Source organism: Myodes glareolus, chromosome 4, assembly GCF_982192425.1.
Source record: "Myodes glareolus chromosome 4, mMyoGla1.1, whole genome shotgun sequence".
NCBI lineage: Eukaryota > Metazoa > Chordata > Mammalia > Rodentia > Cricetidae > Myodes > Myodes glareolus.
In genome coordinates this window covers 26,198,937-26,218,654 of record NC_142029.1, presented here as the reverse complement: position 1 = coordinate 26,218,654, position 19,718 = coordinate 26,198,937, and the positions used below count along the sequence as shown (strand labels likewise).

The following is a 19,718-nucleotide window of genomic DNA, read 5'->3' as shown; positions in this document are numbered from 1 at the left end:
GGATGGATGGATAGCTTCCTGCTGAAAATGACTCATTCAGTGTCCTGGTGAAGGAGGTGAGCTGAAATATGAGCAGAGGGCAGCTTCACACCTTAAACTTTGTGGTAGACCAGCGTGCAGTTTACAGCCGGCATGATTAGCTCCCACCTCACCTGTAATCCTACTGTGAGGAGGAGGAGGCTGGAGGATTACTGTGAGTCAGAAGCCAACGTAGGCTACATAACAAGACCCTGCCTCAAAAAAGAAAAAAAAACCATTAGGGGCTGGAGAGATAATGGCGCAGAGGTTAACAGTACTTGCTGCTCTTTCAGAGGACTCGGGTTCTGTCCTAGAACCCATATGGCAGCTCTCAACCACCCTTAGCTCCAAGAAGATCAGCTGCCCTCTCTGGCCTCCACAGGCACTGCATGCATACAGTACACAGACATACCTGCAGGCTAATCACCCTCCCCATACACACTACAAAAGCAAACAAAAACCAATAGTAATAATAAGTTGATGGCAGTGATGCTGACAGTTCGTTTGGAGGCAGCTGCATCCCTCACCTCCCTCCAGAAAAAGGGCTTCATGCGATAAAACAAATACAGAAAACCAACCTGCTAAATGGTGGGTCAAGAAAAATGTCTCTGGGGGCGGGAGTGGAGTGGGGCTCAAGGAATAAAGTGCTTGCTTGCAACCATGGAAACCTGAGTTTCATCAGCAGAACCCACGTAAGCAGATTCCAAAACACCCGATAGCAAATGGAAACTGGCATGATTTATTTACTTATTCATTATTGACTTTCTTTTTATTTATTCTTTGTGTCTTTCTCATCATGCATCTCCATCCCATTCATGCCCCATCCCTTCATACTGGCCCTCTGCCCTTGTACCCTCCCCTCCAAAATAAAATAGAATAAAATGTAAGAGAACGTTTTTCAAAAGAAAGAAAATCTCATCATGGAAGCTGTAGTGTGACACATTGAGTCACACAGTATATCCAGAATGTCCTTTTGGCCATACAGTGACACTTGCAAGTCTTCCTTCAGAGTCACTGGTATGGTGTGAGCCCTCTGGTTTCTGCTACACCATCGATAATGGACCCTCGCTGGGGCTCCTCTTGGATATCCTGTTGTTGCCTTGTGAACTGACATGATTTATAAATCTAATCATATATATTAGCTATCAACTGTTAAAGAGAAGCCCCTCACACTTGATTCCTATTGTAATTATAAAGTCCCCTTTGCCAAGAACACATAAGTGCCTCAGTGTTTGTGTGATTGCGTTGGGCAGGTGCTGGTACAGGTGCCAGCCAGCAGCATGCTGCCTTAGCTCCTCGGAATATTGCCCACATGCGCATGCACAGACTATGAGCTGAGGTCACAGAACCCACCACTGACAGTGCAGCTGCGAGGTTTCCTGAGCAGTTAAGGCAGCTTCCGTGGGCATTCAGCGCAATCGCGGGTGGTAGAGACAGGAACTCCACCAACAAAAACAAGGCTCCAAAGTGACTAGTGTGTAGCATGATGCAGTGATGTAAATGTCTGTGCCTCCAGACACAGAATCTGTACCCAAGAGGAAGTAATAGCTGAGATAAGGTGATCGGATGAATGTTTAAGATGCCTAGAGCATTAAAGTCACGAGTTAAGCCAGGTGACTGCTTGTAATCCCAGCACCAGGATGGCAGAGACAGGTGGATCCTTGGGGTTCCAGGCTAAAGTGGGCCTAGGCATGTTGACACACACCCTTAATCCCAGCACTCAGGACCAGAGGCGGGTGGATGGCGGATAGCATCCGAAGAATGTCACCCGAGGTTGCCCTTTGACCTCCACACACACACTATTCTTTATTAATTATTTTTCTGTATATTGGTGTGTTTGCTTGAATGTATGTCTGTGTACTGCATATCTGCCTGGTGCCCACTGAGGTCAGGTGAGGGTGTTCATCCTCGGAGTTAGACAGTTGTGAGCTGCCATGTGGATATTGGGATTTGAACCCCTGGCCTCTGGAAGAGCAGCCATCTCTCCAGCTCCAACACACAGGATTTTTTTTTTCTAAGCAAAAAATTTTGAAGTCACACCAGTGAACCTAGTTGCTCTGTTGGAGCATGACTTCTGGGTATGAGTGGGGAGCCAGGCAAATGTGGAGGTGAGGCATGGCCCACACTGCCTGGCCTTAACAGAATGCCAGGATTGACCGACTGGTGTCTACTTGGGTGAGTTTCTGTGCAGTCTGCTTTTGTGTGCCTATATTTTTGTTAGATTTAATTCTTTATTTCTGGTTATCATTGGCATGAGGTGGCCATTCCTGTGTTGCTCTGGTCTTTCTGATTGATTGGCTCATGACTTCTATTAGCCAGTACTGCCTTCCCCTTTGGTCAGATAGGTAGGTTGCCTACAGTGTTTATTGTTGTGAGTTTTACTGTTTTATTTTTGAGAAAGGGTCTCATGTATCCCAGGCTGGTCACTATGTAGTTAAAAATGACCTTGAACTTACAACCTTCTTGCCTCTCCACCCTGAGCTCTAGGCTTCCAGGCCTATCCCACCACAGCTGGTTTATGGGGCGCTAGCTCATGCATGTTAGGCAGGCCCACTGCCAACTCACCCACGACTTCGCTATAAGAAACATCTTTGTGCTTATTTGATTTATCTGTGCTTTGGATTATTTGCTCAGGAAGACTCCCAGAAGTGGTATTAGGGGATCAAATTGTATAACCTTTTCATTATTGCCAGATTGTTCTCCCAAAGGTTCTGCCAAGTTACAGAGCCACCACAGTTAGCAAGAATGTCCTTCCCCCAACCCTTCCTGGCAGCCTGGTAACCTACTCTGGCGAAGCCACGGCACTGTAGCACCATGACCCGTGTCACATGACCCACAGTAGGGCACATCTCTGTGTTTCACATGTAGGGGCTCAGGGAAACATGGAGGTAATGAACTATGGGCATTTTGAGAGCACGGCTGTGGATTCCCTCCTTACCCACATCCCCACCCACCACCTCTGGTTTCTGCCTCTCAGGTTTGTTAGTCCTCAGTCAGCCTAACTTGTCTCCTCAATGACAGCTGCTTGCCATGTTCCCTAAGGGAGGGTACGTCTCGCCACCCACACTGCTCATCTCCGAAAGAGGGAATGAACTGTAAAACCAAACTAGTCAGTCCCCCTTACATCTTGACTTTTTCTGTGTTCCTGTAGATTTAGCCTAAGGACCCATGAATGGTACCCAAACACTCTGCCACCAAGTTATAGCCACAGCCCTCTTTTTACTTGATGTTGAGTCAGAAGCTCACTCAGTTGCCCAAACTGTAGCCTTTGGGCTCACTCAGTTGCCCAAACTCACTCCATAGCCCAGGCAGGTCTTAAACTTGGGGTCCTCAGCTTCCCCAAGTGACTGAAATTACAGGCCCGCCACAGAGAGACTGGCTTTGTCAAGTGTCATGCCTTTGTTGTGGCTGTTGGTTTATTGGAGTGTTTTATGCCTTTCTGTAAGCCTCCCAGGTGCTTTCCAGAGTGGAAACTGTGCAAGAAAAATTAAGGGGATAGGGTTTCCTTTTGTAGCAAATAAAAGATGATGTCCCACGCCTGCACTTTTCCCTGCTTTCCAGGGTGCATTTTATCCCGCAGCCCTGCAAGTCAGAATGCTACCTGAAATGATTTGTCATGGATAACTGGAGGTGGCAGGTACACGATACAAGGAAAAGCCTGAGACAGTTACCCAGAGCTCTGGCTTGCTTATCTCTGCATTTGTATAATGTGAGATGAGTTCTTTACAGAGCCTGGGGGTAGCAGGGAGCTGCGAACTGAAGGAACCTAAGGGCTCTGGTCACAGAGAGTGCCCTGTGACTGTCACTTGGGAGGCTCAGTGGGAACATGGGCTTCATTAGTCTGGGGACATAGAGATGCCATAATGTGCCCCTGCTGGAAACAGTAGCCGTGAATCTTCCTGGATGCTTGAGTGCATGGAGAAGGGAGTGAGAAAGGACAGAAGGTCCCAGACTCCAGTGTTTCTGTCATGTGTTTCCAGGAAGCCAGCCTACAGGCTGTCAAAGGACCTGCTGCAGAGGCGTGAGGATGGAGGGAGAGATTTTTTTCCCAGCTAGAGAATGGGGATGAAGGTCTTCTGCCTCAGAGACCAGGGTGGCCAGCTCTGCCACGCTGGGAACTTGCAAGCAGCTCTTCTTGGTTTAAGATACCAACGTTGTCTCCTCTCCTCCCCACTCCCTCTCTCAATCTGTCTCCAGCAAGCATCCTTCTACCCTGATGTCAGCGAAGAGGTCCGAACCAGAGCCTTGCGGTATGGCACCGAATGCACCCTGGGCTACTTGGATCTTCTGGAACATGTCTTGGTGGTAAGGAGGGGTGTGGGCAGGGTGGAGCAGAGCTGTGTGTCTTTGTGACTGACATAAATGAAGATCCTCCCTCCCTCAGGCATAACCTCTTTCCAGCATCTCTCATGAGGTTAGGACTATGTTGAGCAGACCATCTGATCCGGCACACTGGACAGAAAGTGCAGCCTTCAGGAAGACTTGGTGGGAGTCCAAAAGATCTGATTTTACTCTGGCACCAGAGACAGCAGAGCAAACACCCCTGGGGTGGCGTGGGGAGAGAAAAGGAGGAGGCAGTGTCAGACAAGGGTTGATAGGTTGAAGGTCAGAGACTATCTTGAAAAGGATTGAAAGGTCTCTGAGGCTGGGGAAATAGCTCAGTTGAAGAGTTTACCATGCAAACATGAGGGGCCTGAATTTGATTCCCAGCACCCATGTAAAAAAAAAAAAAAAAATGAGTGAGGCGACTTGTAATCCCAGTGCTGGGAGCAGAGGTATGGTAAAGATAGAAGGATCCTAGAGTCTAACCAAATCAGCAAGCTCCACGTTGAGTCAGAGACCCCATCTCAACAAACACGGGAGAGCTGTTGAAAGAGATGCCTGATATTGACCTCCAGCTTTACACACACGTACATGCACCTACACAAACACATGCTCACGCACACGCACACGTACATGCACCTACACAAACACATGCTCACGCGCACACACACGTACATGCACCTACACAAACACATGCTCACGCACACACACACACATGACATTATATTTGGAGGTCTTATTGCAGAGACCCAAGCGCATTCTAAAAATATAGAAAGCAACAGCCTCCATGACCAGCTAAAGAGAACCATTGCTAGTGACCTGCTAGTGTCGGGTGGCTTCCTGCCATCCTTGAGTGAATGGCGTGGGTCACATCAAGAGTGCCTGGCCTGCTCTATCCACTGTGGAACTAGGACTAGAAGACAAAGACAGAAGATTCTGGAGAGCAGATACTGTGGTTATGGTTGGTACCCTGTTTTTTAGCCTTGTTTATAACCGTGTATGGACTGGAGCAGAGCCCAGGGGAGTTTGTCCAGGAACCAGGGAAAACACAAGAAATTGGATGACATGTCCCCTCCCATGCCTGCTCCTCTCTCCCCAAACCTAAAAATAAAAACAAGTCCCAGGCTACCTCAAGTACACAATTCTTGTCTCTAGAAGACAAGCATTGGGTCATCAAGTGTTGGATTTCCTTGTTTTTCTTTGTACAGCCACATGAACTGGCTGAACAGATGAATGACCAGAAACCCACAAAAGTCTTTCCCTTGGTTAAGGTCACTCCACAGTTCAGCAACAGATGTGGGAACAAGTCACCAGCTCTGTTCTGGTTCTAGTGGTTGCTGCCTTCATCTTAAATTCTCTTCTGGCATTAACTATTTCAGGTCTTCTGAGGAGTCATTATGTTCATCCAGAGAACTTCAGTCATTGATAAAGTATTGTATGATATTGCTGGTTTTGTTTAGAAAAAGTAGTCCGAGCAGTGGTAGCACATGCCCTTAAACCCAGCACTGAGGAGGCAAAGGCAGGCCGATCTCTGAGTGGAGGCCAGCCTGGTCTACAGAGTGAGTTCTAGGACAGCCAGGGCTACATAGAGAATCTCTGTCTCAGGAGGGTTGAGTAGGAGTCTGGGGTTCTGAACCTTAGGCTTCCAAAGTCTGAACTCCAATGAGTGGAAGCTACTATAAACTACATGAGCCAAAGAAAATACACCTTAAGCAGAGGTAGGAGCCTCTGTAGCCAAACTAGGTGTGCCAGAATCCATTGAGAAGACTGACCCATGAGTATATGACACGCAGGGTCAAAGGAATAAAGCCAGAAAGCCTCCTAAGGCATCTTTGTCCTTATGAGACTGTGTCCCATCTTCCATTATCTTTGGGGTATATGTTCTGTACCCTGCCTATTATTGTACCAAACCCTCTATTGTCTGCTTTTGCCTATGCATATTAGATATGATAGTTTAATTTTAAGTCAGAAACAGTAGGAAATCACTAGCAATCACTGGTAGAAAAATGAACAATTATAGCAGTATACTATAATAAAAGATATGTGAAGGACCATCAAGATGGCTTGGTGGGGAAAGGTGCTTGCTACACACTCCTGGAGACATGAGTTTGATGTAACCCATGTAAAGGTGGATTGTGAGAACTGACCTCACAAAGGTATCCTCTGAGGGCACCCACACTAAAGGAAAATTTAAGATAACCGCTCATGGTGACGCGTACCTTTACTCCCAGTGCTTCGGCAGAAGCGTATGGAGTTCTGTGATTCTGAGGTTAGCCCAGTCTACACAGAGAATCCCAGGCCAGCCAGAGCTGCATAATGAGACCCTGTCTCAATATATATAATTGATATATTATATATATGTGTGTGTGTGTGTGTGTGTGTGTAATATATATATAATCAAGCCAAAACTGTCCACCACTCAGGAGACTGAGGCAGGAGGGTCATTAGTTTGAGACCATTCAGAACAAAATAGCAAGATCCTGTACTTAAAAGGCGGGTAGAGACTAAAGAGATGGTTTAGTGGATAAAATACTAGCTGGACAAGCATAAGAACCTCAGTTTTAATCCCCATCACCCATGTTAAAGAAAAAAGCTGTCATGATATCACATTCCTGTAACCCTAACATTAGGGAGGCAGAAGCAGGAGGATCCCTGAAGCTCCTTGGCCAGCCAGGCTAGCCAAATTGGTAAAAGCCCATGCTCAGGGAAAGACCCTGTCTCAGTGAGATGGAGAGTGACAGACAGGTACCAACATATTGCATTCACAGGTACACACACAGGTGCATGTGCATGCACACATAGACCGACAGACAGACAGACAGACAGACACACTTACACAACCCTCCTCCTGAAGGGAGTTAAGAGGTCCAGAGTCCCTGAAAATATTAAAGAAGGTCCACGAAGCTCCCTAGGCTACACATCCTGGTACCCCACTTAAGGGCTGCCTAGATGCTGTGTCTAGTTCCAACCATAAGGATGATCAGCAGGAGGGAAGTTGCCCATCATAGAGGACGATGCCATGTGTCAAGGAGGAAGCTTCATCTGGCGAGGGCCAGTGTGGGCAGGAGGCTGGATGAGGAGGGGGAACCACTGTTTTCTGTTCTAGGACCCCAACAAGAACCATCATGAAGCTTTCCCTGTGGAGGCTCAGTCTTCCATGTTGCAGCCCTATCTCGATGGTTGATGTAGCTGTCATGGTGTGCCAGGACACCCCGTGTCCTTGTCATCCATAATTATGGGAGACATAGGAACGTGCTGTTTCTCCGAGGCACCTCGGGGAACCTGCCAGGGCCAGAGTGAGACCATTAGCAGAAGAACCAGCTCAGTGGCCTAAAGCAAGTGCTATAAAGCGAGAAGAACTCAGCCCGTCTGGTGTAATAAGAACCTCTGTGTCTGGGGCTGGAGAGATGGCTCTGTGATTAAAAGTGCTTGCTGTTCTCGCAGAGGACAGGAGTTTGATTCCATTGCTGGACCCAAAACTGTCCACACTCCAGCCTCAGAGGATCTGATGGTCTCTTCTTCTCTGCCAGGCACCCACATGCCCTCATACATATTAACACAGAGACCCAAACACAAAAATAAAAATAAATAAGAGTTTTTGTATACCTTAACGGTATATATGCACACACACACACACACACACAATCAAAGAAACACAAGCACACAGAATGTCTCTCAAACTGTTTATAAGAAGATACCAAATTGAGAGCCCCTGCCTAGAACCCCACTTCTGCCTTTTTCTAATACTCTATTTAACTCTCAGCATACTCAGGCTCTGGTTTAGGCAGAGCCATCGTGGCTGCTCTAGGAAGCTCCTAGGTGCCCATGGAGTGCGTCGGCCTCCTTCATTTGCTGTGTACGGCTTCATCCTGGAACATCTGCTCTACAGGGCAAGGTGCGGGCACCAGCCTCCCAGTGCCAGGCTGGTGTAGCCCAAGATCTCGGACAGGGTTAACCTTCACTTCCCTGGCAGAACTTTACTCTGGGTCTCTCTGTGTCCTGATATCAGAAATTGTGTTGACTTAATCACAGAATTAGAAATAAGCAACTCTCCTCCTGGCTGTGTAGAGCTAAGCCACCTTAACTCGGCAGTGCTGTCTGCCTTAAAGGACCATCTGTTCCTGGAAGTGGCACTTTCTCTCTACCTGGAGGGCTCTTCTCTCAGCTGTAGCCGTCTTCAGTCATTGCAGTTTGATGATTCAAGTGCTTCAAGTTCCCACACCTGTGACTCCCCTCAGCTTTAATGAGGCGCAGTACAGAAAGCAACAGCACAGATCTCTGGGTCTAGGAAAGCAGGACCATAACTGAAGGAATAAATGTACGTCTCGACTTCAGGTTGTCCAGGTAGCCGATGGCCTGGTCTGCATCATCACAGATATGTTTGCGTTTTCTACACTTTGGCCAAAACTCATTGTACAAAATTCTAAAAGAACTAATATTTTTTCTTTATTAAAAAGATGTTTAAACATGTCAGGGCAGTGGACTCACATTTTCTAAATAGAACTGCAGAATTTTCCATTCTATCTATATTAGCATATAGATATATGTCATATAAGTCTTATTACATAGCCTGGCGCTTGCTATCCTACCGCATCAGCCTCCCAAGTGCTGGGGTTACAGGCGTATGCTTCTTTAATTTACACCAACTATCTTATTTTTCCTTGAGAATTTCCCTCCTGCTGATCGTCCTTATGGTTGGAACTAGACACAGCACCTAGACAGCCCTTAAGTGGGGTACCAGGATGTGTAGCCTAGGGAGCTTCATTTAATGTTTTCAGGGACTCTGGACCTCTTATCTCCCCTCAGGAGGAGGTGTGTGTGTGTATGTGTGTGTGTATGTCTGTCTGTCTGTGCATGCATGTGCATGTACATGTGGCTGTGTGTGTACCCGTGAATGCAATACGTGGGTATCTGTCTGTCACTCTCCATCTCACTGAGACAGGGTCTTTCACTGAGCATGGGCTGTTACCAATTTGGCTAGCCTGGCTGGTCAAGGAGCTTCAGGGATCCTGCTGCTTCTGCCTCTCCAGTGTTAGGATTACAGGAATGTGATATCATGACAGCTTTTTTCTTTAACATGGGTGATGGCCATGTTAAAGTATGAATAACCCTACCTTACTTTTAACTCACATTCATGGCCTTTTGTCCACAACAGAGTAATAATTCAACAAGGTCTGTGGATTGATTAGCAAGTCACAAAATAAGCCATAACCATTATTCAACTAGTGGTTTTAGAGCACTGTTTTAGACAAAATGATACCACTTGGGAATTTTTTTAAAAAACATGATATTAAGATTTCACCTAAGTAATGCTATTTGGGCCCTTTCTGTGATTCACTTATATAAGCCCACCACAACTCTGTAGGGGAAAGACTGTTACACCCGTTTAATAGGCAAGTAAACTGAGGCAAGGCTCAGAGAGCAGAGAAATATTTGGACTCAGAGTTAGGCGAGTGCATTGAATGGTTCCAGAAGATACACTAGGTTAGACGGCCTGCCCACTGGCTGTTAGGAAGCAAAAGGTGCCTCTTCCCTCAGCCTTCCCAGGACTCTCGGGATTGTCTGGAATGTTCATTCATTTGTTAAGTTTCTCCGATATGTGTATATGTGTATACATAAATACATGTGTGTGTTTCCAGCACCACTGACTAGTTCCTATCAAGTTCAAGGTATCTTAGTATTTTTATTAGAAACCTCTTGATTAACTGTGTATGTAAATCTAGTTGCACACTGCTAAGCATTGTCCTGGTCTATAAACTGATACCGCATCATTTTGGCTACAACCTTTCGGTCTTCGTGAGAGAAAATGGGAATAACAGAGGAAATGGAATCATAGAGCATTATCCATAGATGTAAAACAAATCTAAAAGATAACCAGAGGATCTGAGAGATGGCCAGCGGTTAAGAGTACAGAGGGCTCTTGCAAAGACTGAATTCAGTTCCCAGCATCCACACTGGGCAGCTCACAACTACTTGTCAGATCTCCAGGAGATCTAATGCCCTCTTCTGGTCTCCATTGGTACCTGCACTTAAATTCGCATTACCCCTGCCACACATACACACACACACACACACACACACACACACACACACACTTACATACATACATACATACATAGTTTTTTTTTCTAAAATAATTACCAGAGGAAGGAAATGGGGAGAGATATGTATGAAATAAAACTCAAAATAATTGGCTCATCAGTTTGAGTGTATAATGTGATGTCATCTGTACACAGGTGTGTTTGGGACTGGTCACAATGTAACCCATAAACTCCTTCAACCCAGTTTGTTGTTGTTGTTTGTTTGTTTGTTTGTTTACTACATTTCTTTTAGGAACATAATAAGAGGAGTTAGGTCTAAGGTACAAAAATTATATCTTTCATACTTCTGAAATACCATATTACCTGTCAAGATTTTTTTAAAAGAGTATAGGACAATGAGAACAGAATTGACACTGAGTGAGTGCCTACTGCATTCTGGGCCTTGCGTGAGTTGGTTCGCCTGTGTTTTTTATTTGGCCTATGTATCAGTCCTCAGAGACAGGCGTTGTCCCAGCTTTATAGAGGGGAGACAGGTTCTGGTGGTTTCTCTAGTCACACCAGTAACCAATAAGGCCTGGTCTGAACATAGGCTTGTCCAACTCCAAAGCCCACGCTTGCTCTGAGGCTCCATGATTGTCCACAAATGGCTGCAGGTGTCTTCTCCTAAGCCTCTTAAAGTGACTGAAGGTTTCCCAGTGAGGAACATAGGGAAGAGAAGCAGAAAAGTGTTAAGAGAATTTTAGAATCAGGACGGGCAAGCCAGGAAGATGCTTCTCAGTTGAAATCCTGGGGAAGAAGGTAAAGGAGCCCTTCTCGAATTTCTTAGTTCGATTTTTGAAGGAATTTAAGAAGAGATCATCTGGTTTCACAGTATATTGCTGATTGCCAGTTCTGGTACCTTTTAAAATAACAACTTAAAAAAAATCTTGAAACCTCTGGGGCTAACAAGAAGGCACAGCAGGTAAAGGTGCTTGCCACTAAGCCTGGCATCCTGAGTTCAACCCCTGGATCCCAAGGTGGAAGGAGAGAACCAACTCCTGCAAGTCGTTCCTTGACTTCCACATGAGCGTGTGTGTGCACTCTCGAGCACGTGCACAGTCAGTAATGCCAGGTGCACGCCTTTAATCCCAGCATTTAGGAGCAGTGCAAGATGGATCTCCATGAGTTCAAAGGCAGCCATATCTACATAGGATAATCAGGGCCACATAACGATACCCTGTTTTAAAAAATAAATAAATAAGATAGGCTTAGTTGTTCTGTTTTTTAAGTCAAAAGAAAGTACATCCATATCAAGCCAGGTGGTGGTGGTGCACGCCTTTAATTCCAGCACTCAGGAGGCAAAGGAAGGTGGATCTCTGTGAGTTCAAGAACAACCTGGTCTACAAAGGAAGTTCCAGGACAGCCAGAGCTGTTACACAGAAAAACACTGTCTCGGGGGGGGGGGGGGGGAGGGAGGGAGGGAGAGAGAGCATGCAAGTATATCAAGACATCTTTCAGAGCAGATCATGATCAGAATCCTAGGGCTTGGACTGTTAGCTGTTGCTCACGTGAGAATTTGGCCTGCAACCCTGCCCTGTCCCACGTTTTCTCTGGTCCCGTGTTTGCTTAGCCTGGCACTTCTGTACTCAACGGTGTTCTTCCACATCATTTTTACATCTGTGGATTTGTTTTACCTAAAAATAAAAGAAATGAAGGGTAAGATCAGCCTCATGATCTTTGGTAACTATGCCAAAGGGACCACCGAGGCACCCCTTGATTCTCAGCATCACTGTCGTTGAAACCTTTTGAGTCTGTTGTCTCTCGAGAGCTTGAAATCCTTCGCAGAGACGTCCCCTTTCCACCAACAGGAGTGTCCTGCCATCAGGCATTCCCCCACCCCATGCATCTAACATGTTTTTCGCCCACAGATCCTTCAGAAGCCAACCCCAGAACTCAAACATCAGCTGGCTGCTTTCTCCAAGAGGGTGGCCGGTGCCGTGACGGAGCTCATCCAGGCCGCGGAAGCCATGAAAGGTAGGTCAGGGCCTCATGTCATCTTGTAGCGCTGCACTAGGCAGAGGGGCAAGACAGGTAGGTGCAAGCAGGAGTACAGTGAGAATAAAAAGCATAGGATTCTTTTATTTTTATGTTTAAAATAATAGTTTGCTCTGGTCTTTATATTGAGTGCCTTTACCTGCACGAAATAATCCATCTGGAAGTCTTCACCTCCCTTGGGAGTCTTGTCGTTTACTTTTAGCTGTATTTGTATTCATCAGGCTGTGTATTTGTTGTCTGTTGGGTAATGCGCTCATGAGCCAGGCCTCAAGACTGCAGGACTGTAGTTCCAGATTCTCGTGGGCTCGGGCTAGACCAGTGCAAGTTTGAGGCCTGACTGCACTACAGAACAAATTGAACTTTGGGCAACTTTATAAGATTCCCATCTCAAAAAGTAAAAAGAAAAGATAGGGGAGAGGAACTAGGAATATAGCTTGGTGGGAGAATGATTGCCTAGCACGTGCTAGCCCTAGTTTCAATCTCTAGTCATACCAAAAAAAGTAATTGGGGCCCAGAGTGATGTCTCAGCAGGCAGAGCACTTGTTGCTCTTGCAGGGGACCCAGGGTTGATTTCAAGCACCTATATGGCAGCTCACTGCCATCTATAACTCCAGATTGGGGGGATTCAATTCTACAGGCACCAGGCTTGCATATAGTGCACAGAGATGCATGCAAGCAAAACACCCATGCATGTAAACTAAAATGAGGTGAGTACTTTGTAAGTAATTTTGATAATAGTAATAATAATATTCTTGTGTATAGGGAATTACACTGAATACAGCATTTGCACACCCTTACTTGCTTACGCGGATACAATTTAGTCTCCAAGAAGAGCAATTTTTTTCCTGAGGCATGTGACCCTTCCTCACATTCCCTGAAGAGAATGTCGAAGCTCTGTAGCCTAACATCTCATGAGCAGAAGGCAGAGAAAGACTCGAACCTTGATCCATTGATGAATCTGCCGTCGATGGCCATTTCTGTGGACGGGGCTGGTTTAGAAAGGTAGATTAGCTCCCCTTAGTCCCTATGTGCAGAAGATGGAGAGCTAGGGAGGGATCCCTTATGCAGAGAGGAGGCCACGGGGCCATCCAAAATGCCCATTTAGATTTGTTTGTAATTACACCAGTACCCTCATGTCTCCACCTGCCAAGAGTGACTTTCCTGGGACTGATTTTAGGAACAGAGTGGGTGGATCCAGAAGACCCTACCGTCATTGCGGAAACAGAACTGCTGGGAGCTGCGGCCTCCATTGAAGCCGCGGCCAAGAAGTTAGAGCAGCTGAAGCCTAGAGCAAAACCAAAGGTGAGTGTTCCTTGGTAGTTACTTGTATCTGGAGGAGAAGCAGAGCATCCACAGCCTGCTGTGTGTAATTCCACCGTATAAAGCAGGTTGTTGTGTTTTCTGTCAGAAGTCCCTATGAGTAGATAGGAGACCGACAGCCTTCAGTTCACCGGCTTCCGTCGTGCCTTTGATACAGAAATAACAGTATTGAGTATCCTGTTTTCTTAGAAAACATTTTCTAAGAAAGTCATTTGCCTGGGCAAATGACTCAGGCAGTAAGGTGCTTACTGGGAATTCATGAAGACCGAGTTTAGATTCCCAGCACCCATGTAAGAAATTCACATGGTGGTGTGTACCTATAATTCCAGCACTGGGGAGCTGGGGCAGGCAGGAGCATTGCTGAGGTTTGCTAGCCATCTAGACTAGTAAGTTCCAGGTTCAACAAGAGACTGTATGTTAAAAAAAAAAAACAAAAAAAAACCAAAAACAAAACGAGGGATGGCTAGAAAGATGCTCAGATAAAAGCACTTGCTGTCGCCGATCCACAGGACCCAAGTTGAGTTTCTGATTCACAACCATCTGTAACTCCAGCTTCAAGGAATCCCACTCCCTCTCTGGCTCCATGGACACTGTACTCATGCACACCCTTACAGACACATGTACATGTACACACACACACACACACACACACACACACACACACACACGTGTATACATAATTTAAAAATCTAAATATGCATATATGATGATATGGTAGAGAAGCAATTGAAGGAGATACTTGACTCCTGGCTTCCACATATGCATGCAGACACACGAGTAGAGAAGAAGGTACATCCAGCCATGGACAGTTTCAGTGTGTACAGGAGACGGTGACTGGCTAGTATGTTTTTCATTCAAGAAGTGGCAAGGAAAGAGATTCTTTTTTCTGGGGCAGTAGGAGCTCACCCGTCTCCAGGGCCATTACCAGGTCTCAGCCATGGTAAGCTGCTGCACTTTCCCACCGCACACTTTGGCCATCTTAAGGAAGATGGCGGGACTCAGGGAGGCTTCCTTCTCTTCCTATCTAAGTCCTTTATGCTGTCTACCGTTTGCTTCCCCATGACCCACATACAAGGAAATAAAATCTGGCTCTTTTCACCCTCCCCCCACCCCCGAAAACAATCTGGACCCCTAGTTTAGGACTGCAAATACCTAAAATTCTACCTTCTTGCCAGACTGAGGACTGAAAAGGCACCAACCCCTTCCAAAGCCATGTTCAAGAGGAGGTGTGTGCAGGACACAGGAGGCTCATGATCTGTTCAAGTTGGAGCTTTCCTAAAACCTTCAAGCATTCCGACCGATCTCCTAGCATTGGCTGCAATAGCAAACACTTTTCAGATTTTCTTCATCAAGGTGGAACTGGAGATTTTTGACCCCTGACTTTTGTGTTTGCTGGGGTTCTGCTGGCGCTCTGGGGGTCCCGGATCATCTGATATTATCAGAGTTTAAGATCTGCCTGTGGGTTAGAGACAACGGCATTTTCTGGTTAGGTTTTTGTTTCTGCTTTTCAAATCAAGGTACTAGTGGATGAAAAGCACTTGAAGGCGGAGTCTGGCTAAGGTTTTGAGGTTTGCGGTTTAATTTGCATGTCCTTAGGCTTGTTGAGTCTATCCCAAGAGGCCCTTTCAGCCGGGGAAGGCTCCTTGTTGGCCAGGTAGCACCTGCAGTCTGTGAAGGAGTCTGCTGCTCATTTAACACCCAGCCCCCACCCCCACCCTTCTGTAGGGTGCTCCTGAGCCCTTGTCTGTTCTCTGTCTGGTGTCTCATCTGCCTCAGTATTCTTGATTTGGAAAACAGACTTAGTGGAATCTCCTTCATCCTGCAGGATTGTTGTTGAAACATATAGTCGCTAATGTAAGGACGCAGTGCCTAACTAGGTCTTAGTAAATGGTGACCTCACCACCACTGTCACCGTCACTGTGACCAATGCATCTTTCATCTTTGGAAAATGTGTGAAAGAAAAGGTCTTCCGTGGTTCCCTATGGGATAGGAGGGCGAATGACAAGGCCACAGGCCACAAACGACATGTTCCAGACCAGTCTATTACCTCATTAGGGATGAAGTCATCTGACCCTTGACCTGGCTGGCCACAACTGAACCATGTGATTGAACAGGGATGGGAGCATACAGCTGGGGTGGCAGCTTCTGTACATCCCACTCCTTCGCCCCCGTTGGCAAAGGAAATGGTTCTAGTCCCTAGGACCGTTGCACCTTAGAAGGTTTGTAAGCTGTTAGACTTGCTTCGGGTCCTGTTCTGAGAAAGAAACCAAGACCTGCGAGAGAGGGCTGTTCCCTGAAGCCTTGCTGATAGCAATGAGAAGTTGGGGTCTTCCTGCAGACAGTTTCCGTCTCAGCAAGGAAGAGCAGTAGCTGTCAGAACTGCATCTCATGAGGATGCTCATGGAACGAGTTACGGGGGAAGAGATGGTAAAAGCGTATGCAGCCATGAACGATGCTTGGAGATGAAGGAGATGGGCAGAGAATGTCTGAGCTTCAGGGTGGGATGAGGAAGTGACAGGTTCTGGTCTACGGCCGTCCCGCCCTGAATGCACCTGATCTCGTCTGATGTTCAAAGCTAAGCAGGGTCGGGCATGGTTAGTACTTGGATGGGATTAGGAAATGACAGTTCTGGAAAACAACCCTGAAGGCCGACACACATCAGAATTGAGGGATGAGTGCCAGTGAGGTGCAGGAGACCAGTGAGGCCCCTTACACTAGGTTCCGTATTTGCAGTAGGGGTCTTAGGAGAGAGCCAAGGGGGTCTTCTGTGAAGGCGAAGTGAGCACCATTGATCTGGCTTCTTTATCTGACAGTGTTTGCTGTTGGTGGCCCCCAACCTGATGTTGGGAAGAGTGGCTGCTACTTCTGGGACAGTGGAGAGTAATCTTCCTGATGACCACAGGTTCCTGCCACACAGGCGTTATCTATGAAAGTGTCTCAGAGAATCTTATCATCCCAAAGCATGTGACTTTTATTTTGCTAGGAGGGCCATTCACTTTGGGAAATTTCTTCCATGATGTATAATATCCTCCTTGCCTTTATGAAAGAATTTTTCCCCAGCTTAAAAAATATTACTGAAACAGCAAAACCAGCCAATAATTGTCTCCTGTAACCTTAAACGAAAGTTTCCAGGGAGCCATAAATGGCCATTGCTCTTGTATTCCTGCCCCTGTACCTGTGACCCTGCCCTCCCCACACACACATGCTTGTACATGCCTGTGAATGTGGACTTCCCTCGTCCCTGCAGAACACCTGCACTGCTCTGAGGAATAATTTGGGGGAGGGGAGATGATGACTTCAAGCTCCTTTGGTCACCTGATTCTCGGGTTATCTGTTTTAAGAGAACAGTCTATGGCATCTGAAGATGGTTCTGCTGTAGTTCCACCCTTGGGCCGTGCCCACCGAAGCATCTCCTTTAACCTGCAGTCTCTCAGATGGGAGTGATGGACAGATGCACAGACTCCCCTTTTATCTGGGGAAATGGTCCCAGACTCAGAGCATGTGCCGGCAGTGTTGTTATTGGCACCCTAACCGCACCTACAGACGTGCTCCGAGGCAGGCTGGGAGATCCTGCAGCGGCCACTTGCTCCTGCGGCTGTAGCCGTCAGTACTGTACCTATTGTCAAGCTCAGTCAAACCTGGATGCCTTTTCTGCAGGCCTCTGTGTGATATGTTTGATATATTAGGTTGTTATTTAATCCAACTATATATCAAGCATATTCCTACAGTGTCTTGCCCTTTCTCCGGGGGTCCTAACAAAGTTTAGAAGGCAACAGGAAGGAATACATTAAAAATCACAAATAGGTTTAGATGACAGAGTGCTTACTTTGTTATGTTTTATTCCGCTTCTTGTAACCTTTAAGACCTGTGTCTTCGCTACCTTTCTGTTGCTGTGACCCACTACCCCAACAAAAAGCCACTTAGGACAGAGAGGATGTATTTTGGCTTATGGTTTAGAAGGATTACAATCCTTCATGGCAGGGAAGGCCTGGCAGTCAGGAAGCCAGTGGGGAAAACCAGTGGGGTCTGGCAATTAAACCTCAAACCCCATTTCTCCTTCAGCATGACCTCATCTCCTAAAGGTCCCGTAGCCTTTCCAAACAGCCCCACCAGCTGAATACCAAATGTTCACACACATGAGCCTATGCAGGGGGGGCATTTTGTTCCAAACCACAGCAGCCCGTATCACTGCTACTGTTGTTTGTTATGGAAAGGAGTCATAATTCCTGAAAGCTTGAGACATTTTCTATAGCTTAGTTGTATGCAGTGAGCAGTTCTTAAGAGAATATTAAAGAATATTCAGTGGGAAGATTCCAACCCATCTTTTCAATGTAAGATTGTAACTGGCAAGCACAGCCATCTAGACATTTCTTCCTGATTTAATTTTATCCTGATTCTTAGCACACTCTCACAGAGTAAATTTTATAATCAAGTTTTTTCAGTGCAAAAAGAAAAAGATCAAGACACATTATCTATAACTTACCACGATATCTGTACTCACTGTATGGCTGCTGAGACGCTGGCTTTATACAAACCTCAGCTGAGACCAAGTGTGTCTGATGAAGAGCCTGTGCTGTGGACTCTGTTCTGTCGGTTTTCTGTTGCAGGTGGACTTATAAGCAGGGTTGATAGTGTTTAGAGGAACCCAGCAGTCAGAAAGTAAACACATCGTCTAATTGGCTCGACAGGAAGTTGGACGATGACCGGGAAAGCATTCTTTCGAGTATATGTCAGCCCTCTCTGACTGCTTTGACCTCTTCCCATAAATGAGTCTGTGGAACGTATATGAGTTCATTCTGAGTTCTCTAGCCCAAAGTCTTCATAAGCACTGTTTTCTGGAAACCACATGGCTGTGCTCCCAGCCTGGTGTTTTTGTTATTGTGTTGTTTTCAGGAGAAAAGAACTCTTTTAATGAGCACTCCTGACTGTGGAGAAGCGAGCCACCCCCCACATACACTTTCAGGGGCAGGACAACAGTATAACTAGAGATGTCAGAAAGGGACTTTGGAAATATCTAGAAGCCCTCACAAGGAGAAACAAGTGCTGATGGTTGCAGCCAGCAGTACAGGGGGAAGACATTCTGTGCTGGAGTCCTGGCGTCCCTTCCCAGTGTTGAGTGTGCTGTGTGTGTCCGCAGAAACTTGATCGAGTAGGTTTTCAGAGCAACTGTTACCCCCATGTTTGCAGAGCTTAGGGTCTTGGCCTTGGGTCCATCCGCTCACACTTCTTTCAGTGAAATGGCAAATGATCGCATGAAAGAGGTAGGAGGCTGTTACAGCTGTTTTTAAGCATAGCTCTAAAAGGTCTTTCAGATGCAGCCCGCTTGCTGGAAGTGACAGGAGTGTCATGTTTCTTTGGGTAACTTTGTTGCTGGCCAGCAGTCCCATGTTACTGACTGACATGCCAAGTTGGAGAAGGCGACCAGGTGTTCTGTGGAGTGGGGAGGCGAGCTTGGTGTTTTCGGCATGGCTGTGCTATAGGAGTGGAGTTCATATACCAGCTGTTGACCCCAGCCCCAGAGATGACATGGAGAGTGTGTTCCCATGCCTCTGCCAGGTGCTTGTCAGGTTCTTGCATGCATAGAAGACTCATACTAGAGGTTCTTAAGATGAACCAAATGTATCTCACTTAATATCTGAAAGGTTAATGTCCAAGTGCCCCTCCCCTTTTTGAGAGCATGACAAAATCCTGAAGAATTTTTTCCCATCACTCAGAGAGTAATTAGAAGAGCATCTCAGTGGTATTACTTTTCATTTTGAAAATAAGCACAAAAATGCAATAAAGCAATTTATTCTGTATTTCCTGGATACCAACCGTAGAGACTTGGGTTTTTTCCAGTGGATGCTACGTGAACTCACTTTTTTATTGTATGTCTGGATGTGGAGGTGGTGCCTCTCTAGCCACAAACATGAACTACACAACGGTGGTTTCTCTCTGTGTTACCCTGAGCTTCCCTTGAGATGAGGCCTCTGTGAAGGGGAG

The 19,718-nt window shown here is 46.4% G+C and overlaps 1 protein-coding gene across 8 annotated transcripts in view; it reads left to right on the top strand.

Annotated features, from left to right (window-relative positions):
• Tln2 (talin 2) overlaps nt 1–19,718 on the top strand; it is a 406,415-nt gene that overhangs the window by 372,110 nt on the left and 14,587 nt on the right. For all 8 annotated transcript variants that reach the window (XM_087905346.1, XM_087905349.1, XM_087905348.1 and 5 more), the window contains 3 exons: nt 4,216–4,323; nt 12,290–12,395; nt 13,594–13,718. In XM_087905346.1, coding sequence (XP_087761472.1) covers nt 4,216–4,323; nt 12,290–12,395; nt 13,594–13,718 — 339 coding nt within the window. The remainder of the gene's footprint in view (nt 1–4,215; nt 4,324–12,289; nt 12,396–13,593; nt 13,719–19,718) is intronic.